Here is a 12642-nt window from a genome sequence, read left to right as displayed (position 1 = left end):
CTCTGCGGAAGTACTTCATATTAACATCAATATTAGTTTGGAGTCTACTCATCACAAACATCAATGTTCCCATCTTCAAAAAGGTGAGCATTTTGCAGAAATTTTCATTAGAAAATAGGCAGAAACTTGTCAAAACCCAGAGTGATGACATAATTGCGAGTTACTTAAATGACCAATCACAACTACTGAATTTGCCAGTACCGCGAAACCAGCCAATCACAATTTCTGTACTTGATCGATTAGAGTCAGTGACTGCATGCACTGAAACAGTGGCGTGATCCATGCACGTAGTTGTGGGAGCCAAAGACAACATAATTTCTTTTTCAGACTCTAGCTGGATAAAAATTTTCACAAGTGTTTATCCATGGAAATTTACTGGAACTAGAGAAGCTGAAATTGCAGAGAATGCAATCGAAAGTTTAGATCTAGAGCTGGTCATTGCACCAGAAAGACTCGCAACAATTCCACAATCGATTGGGGATAGCATCGACAGTGCTACATGCATTTCACTGATAAATTCAAGATCGACAGAAGCAAGACAAACAAAGCCAAACTCTTAGACTTTCTCGAGGGGTCAATCAACCCACGCTCTACCATTGATGGGATTCCAAGTGGTTCAGTATGGATGTGGGATTCTATGGCATTGATTCAAGTCATGAAACCACAATCAACGTTTGAACAGTTTGCTGACCAAGTACTGAAAGTTCTTGTGAAAGAAGCAAAGATGGATAAGTCCAGAGTAATCCACTTTGTTCCAGACAGATACAAGACCAACAACATCAAAAGTGGTGAAAGGGGACAGCGATCAGCTGGAGGAACGCAAATCACCAGAATCTTCTGACCAGAAAATTCCAAAGTAGTGGAGAACATTTCTGTCTGGCAGTGACAACAAGGAAAATCTTCTCCAGTTCCTCTGAAAGATGTTGCAAGTCTGCAAAGAAGATTATTGATGATGTAAAACTGTTGGACATGGAAATGAGTGTCATGCTATTACGTCAGAATGAGAGCAAAACCGATCTGGGGTTGGTACCAATCCCAGCACTGTTCTCCAAGCAAGAAGAAGCCGACACATGACTACTGCTTCACAGCACATTTCCTGCCAGTTCCAGTGAGCATGTCACCATAAGCAGTCCTGATGTCTTTGTACTGTGCTTGGTGTTCTGCAAGGACACTGATGCCAAGCTGTACTTTCGCACAGGAAGAGGAAACAACATGCGTACAATAGATTGTCATCGTATCTTTGATCACTTTGGGAAAGATGTATGTGCTGCTTCTCATAGGGTTTCACTGTTTTTCAGAATGTGATTCAGTGAGTGCTCTGTATGGAATGGGGAAAGTGAAATCAGCGACACTCCTGATTGCCTGCAAAGAGCACTGTTTGACATTTGAGAAGTTAGGGACCTCGTTTGCTGTTTCACAATCCCTTTGTGGAAAAACTAGAGACATACACTTGCGAACTGTACGGGCAGAGTGGATGCAGAGATGTGAACCAGGCCAGATGTCAAATGTTCACGTCCGGAAGTTATGTCGAGAAGTGCTTGCCGACAAATAAAGATTCACTGCCAAAGGACCATGAGTGGAAACTTGAAGATGATGTACTTGTCAAGACAGGATGACACTTCCTCCAGCACCAGCAAGTGTAATGAAGCTTGCTCATTGTTCTTACAAAAAAACCCAGTGTGCACAAGGAAGGTGCTCTTGTCTTCTCAACCTTGCACCGACATCTGTTTGTGTGTAGGTTGTGAGAATGCTGCATCTTTGCCCGAGACTTCCAGTGCTGAGGAAACCGATACCCTTGATTCCTATGATGATTCACAGATATGCATTCCTGAGACTATAAGTTTTTGCAACTTTACCACCACGAGTTGGTTTCGTAATTGTTTTGTGAGTCAGAGGTGTACTCCGAAGGTATATCTCCGACTGCACTTTCTATCGCATCATTTTTGCATTTCTATCCTGTAATGAGCTAAAGTTAGAATTATGCAATGCGAAAACAGGTGATGACCTATCTTTAATTAATAGAATTAACAGATGGATGTTTATTTTTCTTCCAAAGGTTACAGTGCTGGTTGGCAGGTGTGCAGCAAACTGGGACAGTCAGACGGCTATCATGACCTGACCACTCGACAGGAATTAATGGCCTTTGCTCGCACTTACTGCCCTCCCAATGTTATCCAGTCTCTTCTGGCTGTCAACAGCTCACTTCAGACGCAGGTATGAGTGAATGGGCTTTGTACTAATGACAGTCAAGGAACTTCAAAGGATGTTACCTCTTGAATTTAAACACTTTTTTCACTAGTCCTGTTCTGTAAAATGTTTGCTATTCTAATGTGAAATAAAAAACCTTCATGTAGCCTTTAAAAAATTAAAGGCTCTACTTTGTTGATGCAGGGACGATAGATTTCAAAGCTTGATTGTAGACTGAGGCAGATTTAGTCCACCGTGATGTTTAATAACATGGCTGCTGTTGATTATGGCTTAGGTTATTCTAAGCTGTTATCGTAAGTGCTCAACTGCTTTCCCTTTCCTTCCCTCCCTCTCCCTGCCCTCACTCCTCTCCCCAAACCGCACCCATTGATCTCATTTATTATTTGTTTGACTTATTTGTACTTTATGGTCTTTTGGCTCACTCTTTCAATTAAACCACACTATTTTCAAGTCACATCAGTTTCTAATGTGAAATCAAAACTGATTAAGAAAGAGAAAGTATAGCTGGCAAAAATCAAAGAATTTATCTAGTGCTTAATCACATGTAATTGAGGGTCATTAACAATAACTACTATGTGTTGCTGTTGGGGATATGTTGAATTTTTGAGCTCAAATGAAATGTAAAATGTGTTCATGCACTCTACCAATAATTCATGTTTTTTTAATGATATTTAATTTCAAAATAGTACACAAAAACTAATCACCTCTAAATTAAATAACTTGCATGCTAATTCAGATAATAAAATTACATCGGCCCTGAAATCCTGGTGGTTTCTTCCTGCGGGCATTCGACTAAAAATAGGAGAAAAGATGCGCACTTACCTTTTGGTCGAACGCTCGCCAGAGATTCCGGACTCGAGGCCTCCACCTCTTGCGTAACGGAGCACGTTCACGTTGGGACATCCGTAGAAGTCACGTGGGCCTGGACACCCAATCACAGTTAAGTATTTTCGTATTCATAGTAATAGGAGTTTCGTAAGTCTGAAACTCCTATTACTATGAATGAGAAACACACCCAACCATACCCAAAATAAAACATTAATAAAACACCTCACATAAATACATTATAGAAATTAAAGTTGATAGAAATATTTTTGAAAAAAAAAAATTTGCTGATTTAAAAAAAAAGTTTTAATTATGGTTTAAAATAAAATTATCTGAGTGGGCAGGGTTTTTAAATAAATGTATTTTAAAATGTTAGTTTTATATGATTTTCATATGTTTTTAAACTTATACTGGTAAAAGTATGCTATGTGCCTGCTTTTACCAGGGGCAAGAGTTTTAAGGACATTCACAGGGCAAGAGATGGGCAAATAGCCCAATCTCTGCCATGGGCATGTCCTTCTCCCCGAGATGCGGCCATCTGTCAAGCCAAAAACTTGATAAATCGGAAAAGCTAGTTTTCAGCGCATGTGCATTGCGCACCGAAAAACAGCTTTTCTGATGCCTTCCTGGGTCTGTTCACATTCCATACGGACCCGGGGAGGTTGGGATGTCAGGGCCAATAAACAATAAAACAATTTTCGTAAGAAGTATTTTTGTCACAGCATTGCAAATGGTTCACACATGTATAAATGTTTGCTGACTAAGGCAAGCAACCGTGTATCTCTTTAACCAACCAGATTCAAGAGAAAAAAGGGACAGAAAAAAAAAGCAAAAAAATTACTTTAAAAAAAATTTAAACTCCCAACAATTTAAAAACTGAAGTAATGAGATTCCACACTTAAAAAAGTTAATTTTCAATGCCAGAGAGATTGCTTGGTCGTAATTATCACGCTGTTAATAAAGGTACTTAGACTAAAATGGATAGGCCTGAACTTTCTGTGGTGGTTTTAGTTTGTATCTGTCATGCGGTTAAGGAACTTCACAGTGTTCAATGTATTTGAATGTTGAGTCGGACAGAGAAGTGCCATTTTCAGGAAACTAACGGCAGAGTGGCGCATCTTGGACAGCAACGTCTGGATTTTCACATTTAACCACATATCTACCTTTGGCTGAAGTTGCTGTGCAATTTGTACATAAATAATGGTGAGTGCCATTAGCCTCACTCTTATTTTGGCAGTAAATCCTTTATATCCTATATCCTTTTTCCAAGATATGAAGTTGGTTTTAAATTCATGCTCACAACCTAAAGAATCAAATAATGCAGCACCTTATTTTGGATTAAGCTTTGAATCAACATATTTGAATTAATGTTAAGTGTAGCACTTTCAAGTTGTGCTAATTGTTTGCTCCATTTATCAAGCTTTTGGGAGGTAACTTACTCGTGCTATGTGATATTTTTCTGTGACTCATCTCTCTGTAGAAAGTTTTCATTAGAATAAGAGTGGTTTCTCAACATTCATAAAAGATTAATACATTTTATGCTGAAAAAGCTCCTTGTACCCCTCTCTATTTTTAGTTAGTAGTTTGTTGGAAGCAATCTATGATAAAAAAAAAATGCATGGTGCTAAATCACTGCTTTTTATTTTGCTCATTTTATTGCAGATTTTGTATCAAGCTGTGAATTATCAGATTCAACCAGCAGAGAGCAACGAGTCGATGAATGCTCAGCAGGTCAGAATTGGCATGACTTAAAACAGCTTGGCTCTCATCACCTTTCTGAAATAGAATTTCACCTTCCCATCTCATGCACTATTATTGTCTCATAACCTTTAAGAGAGATGTGAATAATGAACTGCAACATTTTTGTTTCTTTTTTGAATAATTAGATTTTCAATGAGCGATCATGCAAGTGGCCTGAAATGTTTTAACATTAAGTCTGCAGATATGACAGTTACCCACATCTTAAATCTATCGAACAGCGAAATATATTTCAGCTTTTAGGATTAATTGAGACAAGATGATGTGTTGTGGTCATGTCACTATTTTTGCTGATTTAAAAAAAAATTAAATTCATATTCTGGTAACGAGAAAGAAAGAATAAGATCGAGGAAGTGTTGTGCAAAACAAAGCACCTAGTCCAGGACAGATAAAGCAAGACGAGATGAGTATTTTGGACTTTTGTTTGATGACCATTCGAAGGATTGGAGGAAGTTGTACATGTTTTTGCCATCTTGCACTGTTGCCAATATACTGACAGTGAATAATGGTTTGAATCTCTCCATTATAATGCCAATACAGCTTAAAAAATATCCAATGGAATAGTTCATCTTTTCTGAATACAGTAGCTTCATTATGAGGCTTTTAAAATCATTAATCTTTCTCTACTTTGATTTGAACGTTTAGAGTGAAACAAAACTTGCAACTAGTTCATCGACTGATCTATTACAACGAACAACTGCTAAGACTATGGAGGTTCTCAGTAATACATCCATAACAACAAAGGCAGTGCTGCATGCTGTCAGTGATGCACAGTGGTGGAAGAAGTCTCTCAGTTATCTGCGACCTTTACATGTAAGCCTTTTTAATGTTGGCTAAAGGGAACAGCAGCATAGTGGTTATGTTAGTGGACTAGTAATCCAGAGGCCTGGGTGACTGATCCGGGGGCGTGAGTTCAAATCCCACCACGGCAGCTGGAGAATTTAAATTCAATTAATAAATAAAATCTGGAATAAAAAGCTGGTAACCTTGGGGTCAAGTTTCAAACCGCGCCGAGAATGGCGCAGCTCCGCGAGCCACGCCTGATTTCAGCGCTCAAAACCACGCCGAAAACTTACCTCGGTATTCTCCACTCCCTCAGGTTGATCCAAGCCCTTGGCGCAGCGCAGCACAAGCTGTGGGGGGCGGAGTGCCGGGACCTCTGCACATGCACGCTACAGTGTGCGCGCGCATGTGCAGTAGCTCCAAGTGCCTGAGGCTGCGTGGGAGGGGCCCGAAGCACGCCGGCCCTAGTCCTGGCCGAATGGGCTCACTGGGGCGGCGAAGATCGGACTGCACTCCCTCCTCTTCCCCCCCACTCCTCTTCCCCCCCCACTCCTCTTCCCCCCCAACTCCTCTTCCCCCCCCACTCCTCTTCCCCCCCACTCCTCTTCCCCCCTTTCCCCTCTCCCCCCTCCTCTTCCCCCGCCCCCCCTCCTCTTCCCCCGCCCCCCCTCCTCTTCCCCCGCCCCCCCTCCTCTTCCCCCGCCCCCCCTCCTCTTCCCCCGCCCCCCCTCCTCTTCCCCCGCCCCCCCTCCTCTTCCCCCGCCCCCCCTCCTCTTCCCCCGCCCCCCCCTCCTCTTCCCCCGCCCCCCCTCCTCTTCCCCCGCCCCCCCTCCTCTTCCCCCGCCCCCCCCTCCTCTTCCCCCGCCCCCCCCTTCCTCTTCCCCCGACCCCCCTCCTCTTCCCCCGCCCCCCCTCCCTCTTCCCCTGCCCCCCCTCTCCTCTTCCCCTGCCCCCCCTCTCCTCTTCCCCATCCCCTCCCTCTCCTCTCTCCCCCCTCCTTTCCCCTCCCCCCCTCCTTTCCCCTCCCCCCTCCTTTCCCCTCCCCCCTCCTTTCCCCTCCCCCCTCCTTTCCCCTCCCCCCTCCTTTCCCCTCCCCCCCTCCTTTCCCCTCCCCCTCCTCTTCCCCCCCACTCCTCTTCCCCCCCCACTCCTCTTCCCCCCCACTCCTCTTCCCCCCCTTTCCCCTCTCCCCCCTCCTTTCCCCTCTCCCCCCTCCTTTCCCCTCTCCCCCCTCCTTTCCCCTCTCCCCCCTCCTTTCCCCTCTCCCCCCTCCTTTCCCCCCCTTCCTCTTCCCCCCCACTCCTCGTCCCCCCCCACTCCTCTTCCCCCCCACCCCGCTCTTCCCCCCCCCACCCCGCTCTTCCCCCCCCCCACCCCGCTCTTCCCCCCCCCCACCCCGCTCTTCCCCCCCCCCACCCCGCTCTTCCCCCCCCACCCCGCTCTTCCCCCCCCACCCCGCTCTTCCCCCCCCACCCCGCTCTTCCCCCCCACCCCGCTCTTCCCCCCCCCACCCCGCTCTTCCCCCCCCCACCCCGCTCTTCCCCCCCCCACCCCGCTCTTCCCCCCCCACCCCGCTCTTCCCCCCCACCCCGCTCTTCCCCCCCACCCCGCTCTTCCCCCCCACCCCGCTCTTCCCCCCCCACCCCGCTCTTCCCCCCCCACCCCGCTCTTCCCCCCCCACCCCGCTCTTCCCCCCCCACCCCGCTCTTCCCCCCCCACCCCGCTCTTCCCCCCCCACCCCGCTCTTCCCCCCCCACCCCGCTCTTCCCCCCCCACCCCGCTCTTCCCCCCCCACCCCGCTCTTCCCCCCCCACCCCGCTCTTCCCCCCCCACCCCGCTCTTCCCCCCCCACCCCGCTCTTCCCCCCCCACCCCGCTCTTCCCCCCCCACCCCGCTCTTCCCCCCCACCCCGCTCTTCCCCCCCACCCCGCTCTTCCCCCCCCACCCCGTTCTTCCCCCCCCACCCCGCTCTTCCCCCCCCCCACCCCACTCTTCCCCCCCCCCCACCCCGCTCTTCCCCCCCCCCACCCCGCTCTTCCCCCCCCCCCACCCCGCTCTTCCCCCCCCCCCACCCCGCTCTTCCCCCCCCCCACCCCGCTCTTCCCCCCCCCCCCACCCCGCTCTTCCCCCCACCCCGCTCTTCCCCCCACCCCGCTCTTCCCCCCCACCCCGCTCTTCCCCCCCCCCACCCCGCTCTTCCCCCCCCCCACCCCGCTCTTCCCCTCCCCCCACCCCGCTCTTCCCCCCCCCACCCCGCTCTTCCCCCCCCACCCCGCTCTTCCCCCCCCCACCCCGCTCTTCCCCCCCCCACCCCGCTCTTCCCCCCCCCACCCCGCTCTTCCCCCCCCCACCCCGCTCTTCCCCCCCTTCCATCCCTCTCTTCCCCCCCTTCCCTCCCTCTCTTCCCCCCCTTCCCTCCCTCTCTTCCCCCCTTCCCTCCCTCTCTTCCCCCCTTCCCTCCCTCTCTTCCCCCCTTCCCTCCCTCTCTTCCCCCTTCCCTCTCTCTCTTCCCCCCTTCCCTCTCTCTCTTCCCCCCATCCCTCCCTCTCTTCCCCCCTTCCCTCCCTCTCTTCCCCCCTTCCCTCCCTCTCTTCCCCCCTTCCCTCCCTCTCTTCCCCCCTTCCCTCCCTCTCCTCTCCCCCCTTCCCTCCCTCTCCTCTCCCCCCTTCCCTCCCTCTCCCTTCTCTTCCCCCCCCCCCCCCGCTCTCCCTCTCCCCCCTCCCCCTCCACCCCTCCCCTCGCTGTCAGAAACACATGGACACTGACAGACAGAGAGAGAGAGAGACACACTGACAGAGAGAGACACTGGGGGACCCCGTCCCAGCACGCTGTTAGAGGGCTCCCGGTGCTGCAGTCAGTGAGTAGAAACTGAATTTTTTATTAATTTTTTTAAATTTATTTTTAATTTTTTAATTTTTTTGATTGATTTATTGATTTATCAATTATTATTGATGATGGCTCTTTATTTGTTCCCCCCCCACCCCCATCTCTCTTCCTTACATCTGATTTTCTAAGTATAGGCAAGGTTTTTTCTGAGCGTACAAAAATCTACACTTACTCCCGTTCTAAGTTAGTTTGGAGTAAGTTTTCACTGCTTAAACTTTCAAAACAGGCCCCCTTTTTGGAAAAAAAACTGTTCCAAAATGAAACTGTTCTAACTGACTAGAACTGGAGCAAACTAAATGCCGAGAATTGCAATTTCTAAGATACTCCATTCTAAACTAGTTGCTCAAAAAAATAGGAGCAACTCAGGCCGAAACTTTACCCCCATGTAGCTACCGGATTGTTGTAAAAACCCATCTGGTTCACGACTGTCCTTTAGGGAAGGAAATCTGCTGTGCTTACTTGGTCTGGCCTATCTGTGACTCCAGACCCACAGCAATGTAGTTGACTCTTAGCTGCCCTCTGAAATGGTCCACCAAGCCACTTGGCTAAGGGCAATTATGATGGACAATAAATGCTGGTCTTACCAGCGACACTCACATCCTGTGAATGAAAAAAAAGAAAGGAATTAGGTACTCTGAGACCATTTAAAACTATATTTTTCCTTTAGGACCAAGGGTCGCAGGCTACATTAAAAGATGTGGCTGGTCTGAATGGAGATTTGGAAAATCAAGGCTGTCACCCATTCTACGAGTTCCTCATTGATGATCCCTTCATTGACAAAGTAAGTTGAACAATACAGGTGAAATTTAGGATTTGCATTAAATGAATCTTTGAAAGGCGTTCTCATCAGCTGAAGCAGTCACCCCAATCAACAGTAGGGGGACGTGCTCTTTATTCTTTAAGATAGGCTAAGTTTCACCTCAAACAGTCGCTGAGAACCAAATTGTAGCAATAGACTATCTGACTAATCAATTGAGGATAGAAGGCTAATTGAATGATCTAGTCTGTGGCTTCTTACCTAGATTGAGCAGCCTATTAATTTATTCCTTGTAATTATGTGTAGGATATCATGTTGATTGCACTCTGAAATATTTAATACAGTAGCTTCATATGAAGGTATGTAATGTTTTTCATAGCTTACAAATTCATTACAAAACACATTTTAATATTTTTTTTCTCCTTTGAGTTCTATTTTTGGATGTTGGAAAAGATGTTTTAAATGCTGAAAGAAAGCGCTGCACAAAGCTATCTTGCAGTGCCGCATTAGTTGGGTCATTGAAAATGGCCCAGAATGTGTAGGAGCAGGACATTAAATGCCTTTACATTTCAGATGCTGATTGACATGCTGTGTATTTCTCGCATCTTCCGTTTTTAATTGAAACTTTCAGTATTCAGGCTTACTTTTCTATTTACCTAAAGCGGGTTGTAAGAAATTTTGTGGACTATGATTTCCATGTGTGTGTGAGTCTATGTTTGCGTGTGTGCTTGTGTATATGCATGTGTGTTTGAGAACGGTGTAGAAAAGAGATCAATCACCTTGAATGTTTTATTGGCTTAGAATTTGCTGGGCAAATAACGACGAGTTCACGGTTCTGCTATAGCCAACATTTGAACTGACTCTGCTAATTGGTGTATCCCCGTACGGGTGGCACGCTCGCAGTAGGAGCATCCAGGTCCAGAGCAGGTGTACTATGCACACGTCCACTCTGGCACATCAGTTATTTGGAATCTAGAGGTGTTGTTCAGCAGGCAGTTGGTGAGTTGGAGAGGCAGCATGGGTAGGCCTATAAATAGGCCCAGCAGCAGTTGGTGAGTCGGAGAGGCATGCTTGTGCAGCTGCAGCAGGGGCAGAAGGCAAAAAAAAGTAGAAAGAAATTGAAAGGTGACGTCACAGCCAAGGGGGGTAAGTGATTGGTAAGTAGTTTTCGATTTCTTTCTTTATCAGTAAGTAACCTTTTAACATTGTTGTTGCCCAGTTAAGTTAATCCAAGGATTAAGTTATGGCAGGAGAGTTCGGACACGTGTTATGCTCCTCCTGTACTATGTGGGAACTCAGGGACGCTTCCGGTGTCCCTGACGACTACGTGTGCGAACCGCATTGCGGCACTGGAGCTGCGGGTGGATTCACTCTGGAGCATGCACGATGCTGAGAATGACGTGAATAGCAGGTTTAGCGAATTGGTCTCACCGCAGGTAAATGGTACACAGCCAGATAGTAAATGGGTGACCAACAGGAAGAGCAGTGCAAGAAAGGTAGTGCAGGGGTCCCCTGTTGTCATCCCCCTGCAAAACATATACACCGTTTTGGGTACTGTTGGGAGGGATGACTCTTCAGGGGAAGACAGCAGCAGCCAAGTTCATGGCACCGTGGGTGGCTCTGCTGCACAGGAGGGCAGGAAAAAGAGTGGGAGAGCGATAGTGATAGGGGATTCAATTGTAAGGGGACTAGATAGGCGTTTCTGCAGTCGCAACCGAGACTCCAGGATGGTATTTTGCTTCCCTGGTGCAAGGGTCAAGGATGTCTCGGAGCGGATGCAGGACATTCTGAAAAGGGAGGTGGAACAGCCAGTTGTCGTGGTGTATATAGGTACCAACGATATAGGTAAAAAACGGGATGAGAAGAATTTAGGGAGCTTGGAGCCAAATTAAAATGTAGGACCTCAAAAGTAGTAATCTCAGCATTGCTACCAGTACCACGTGCTAGTCAGAGTAGAAATCGCAGGATAGCTCCGATGAATGCGTGGCTTGAGGAGTGGTGCAGAAGGGAGGGATTCAAATTCCTGGGACATTGGAACTGGTTCTGGGGTAGGTGGGACCAGTACAAACCGGACAGTCTGCACCTGGGCAGGACCGGAACCAATGTCCTAGGGGGAGTGTTTGCTAGTGCTGTTGGGGGGGGGGGGGGGGGGAGTTAAACTAATATGGCAGGGGGATGGGAACCTATGCAGGGAGGCAGAGTGAAATAAAAGGGAGACAGAGGCAAAAGATAGAAAGGAGAATAGTAAAAGTGGAGGGCAGAGAAACCCAAGGCAAAAAATAAAAAGGGCCACATTACAGCAAAATCCTAAAGGGCAAAGTGTATTAAAAAGACAAGCCTGAAGGCTCTGACTCAATGCGAGGAGTATTCGGAATAAAGTGGACGAATTAACTGCACAGATAGCAGTTAATAGATATGATGTAATTGGCATCATAGAGACATGGCTCCAGGATGACCACGGCTGGGAACTCAACATCCAGGGGTATTCAACATTCAGGAAGGATAGACAGAAAGGAAAAGGAGAAGGTCAAAGAGGAAATTAATGCAATAGTAAGAAAGGACATTGGCTTGGATGATGTGGAATCAGTATGGGTGGAGCTACGGAATACCAAAAGGCAGAAAATGCTGGTGGGAGTTGTGTACAGACCACCAAACAGTAGTAATGAGGTTGGGGACAGCATCAAACAAGAAATAAGGGATGTGTGCAATAAAGGTACAGCAGTTATCATGGGCGACTTTAATTTACATGAAGATTGGGTTAACCAAACTGGCAACAATGCGGTAGCGGAGGATTTGCTGGAGTGTATTAGGGATGGTTTTCTTGACCAATATGTTGAGGAACTGACTAGAGAGCTGGCCATCCTAGACTGGGTGATGTGCAATGAGAAGGGACTAATTAGCAATCTTGTTGTGCGAGGCCCCTTGGGGGAAAAGTGACCATAATATGGTAGAATTCTTTATTAAGATTGAGAGTGACACAGTTAATTCAGAAACTAGGGTCCTGAACTTAAGGAAAACTAACTTCGATGGCATGAGGCGTGAATTGGCTAGAATAGACTGGCAAAGGATACTTAAAGGGTTGACGGTGGATAGGCAATGGCAAACATTTATAGATCACATGGAAGAACTTCAACAGTTGTACATCCCTGTCTGGAGTAAAAATAAAACAGGTAAGGTGGCTCAACCATGGCTAACAAGGGAAGTTAAGGATAGTGTTAGATCCAAGGAAGAGGCATATAAATTGGCCAGAAAAAGTAGCAAACCTGAGGACTGGGAGAAATTTAGAATTCAGCAGAGGAGGACAATGGGTTTAATTAGGTGGGGGAAAATAGAGTACGAGAGGAAGCTTGCCGGGAACATAAAAACTGAATGCAAAAGCTTCTATAGATATGTGAAGAGAAAAAGATCAGTGAAGACAAATTTAG

At 47.2% G+C, this 12642-nt stretch overlaps 1 protein-coding gene across 1 annotated transcript in view; it reads left to right on the top strand.

Annotated features, from left to right (window-relative positions):
• nbas (NBAS subunit of NRZ tethering complex) overlaps positions 1–12642 on the top strand; it is a 357427-nt gene that overhangs the window by 211994 nt on the left and 132791 nt on the right. The window contains exons 34-37 of the mRNA XM_070885013.1: positions 2057–2214; positions 4696–4764; positions 5437–5604; positions 9128–9241. Of these exons, the coding sequence (XP_070741114.1) occupies positions 2057–2214; positions 4696–4764; positions 5437–5604; positions 9128–9241 (509 nt within the window). The remainder of the gene's footprint in view (positions 1–2056; positions 2215–4695; positions 4765–5436; positions 5605–9127; positions 9242–12642) is intronic.

Source organism: Pristiophorus japonicus, chromosome 7 (assembly GCF_044704955.1).
Source record: "Pristiophorus japonicus isolate sPriJap1 chromosome 7, sPriJap1.hap1, whole genome shotgun sequence".
Lineage (NCBI taxonomy): Eukaryota > Metazoa > Chordata > Chondrichthyes > Pristiophoridae > Pristiophorus > Pristiophorus japonicus.
Note: the sequence above shows the minus strand (reverse complement) of the source record. Positions and strands in the feature narration are given on the sequence as shown.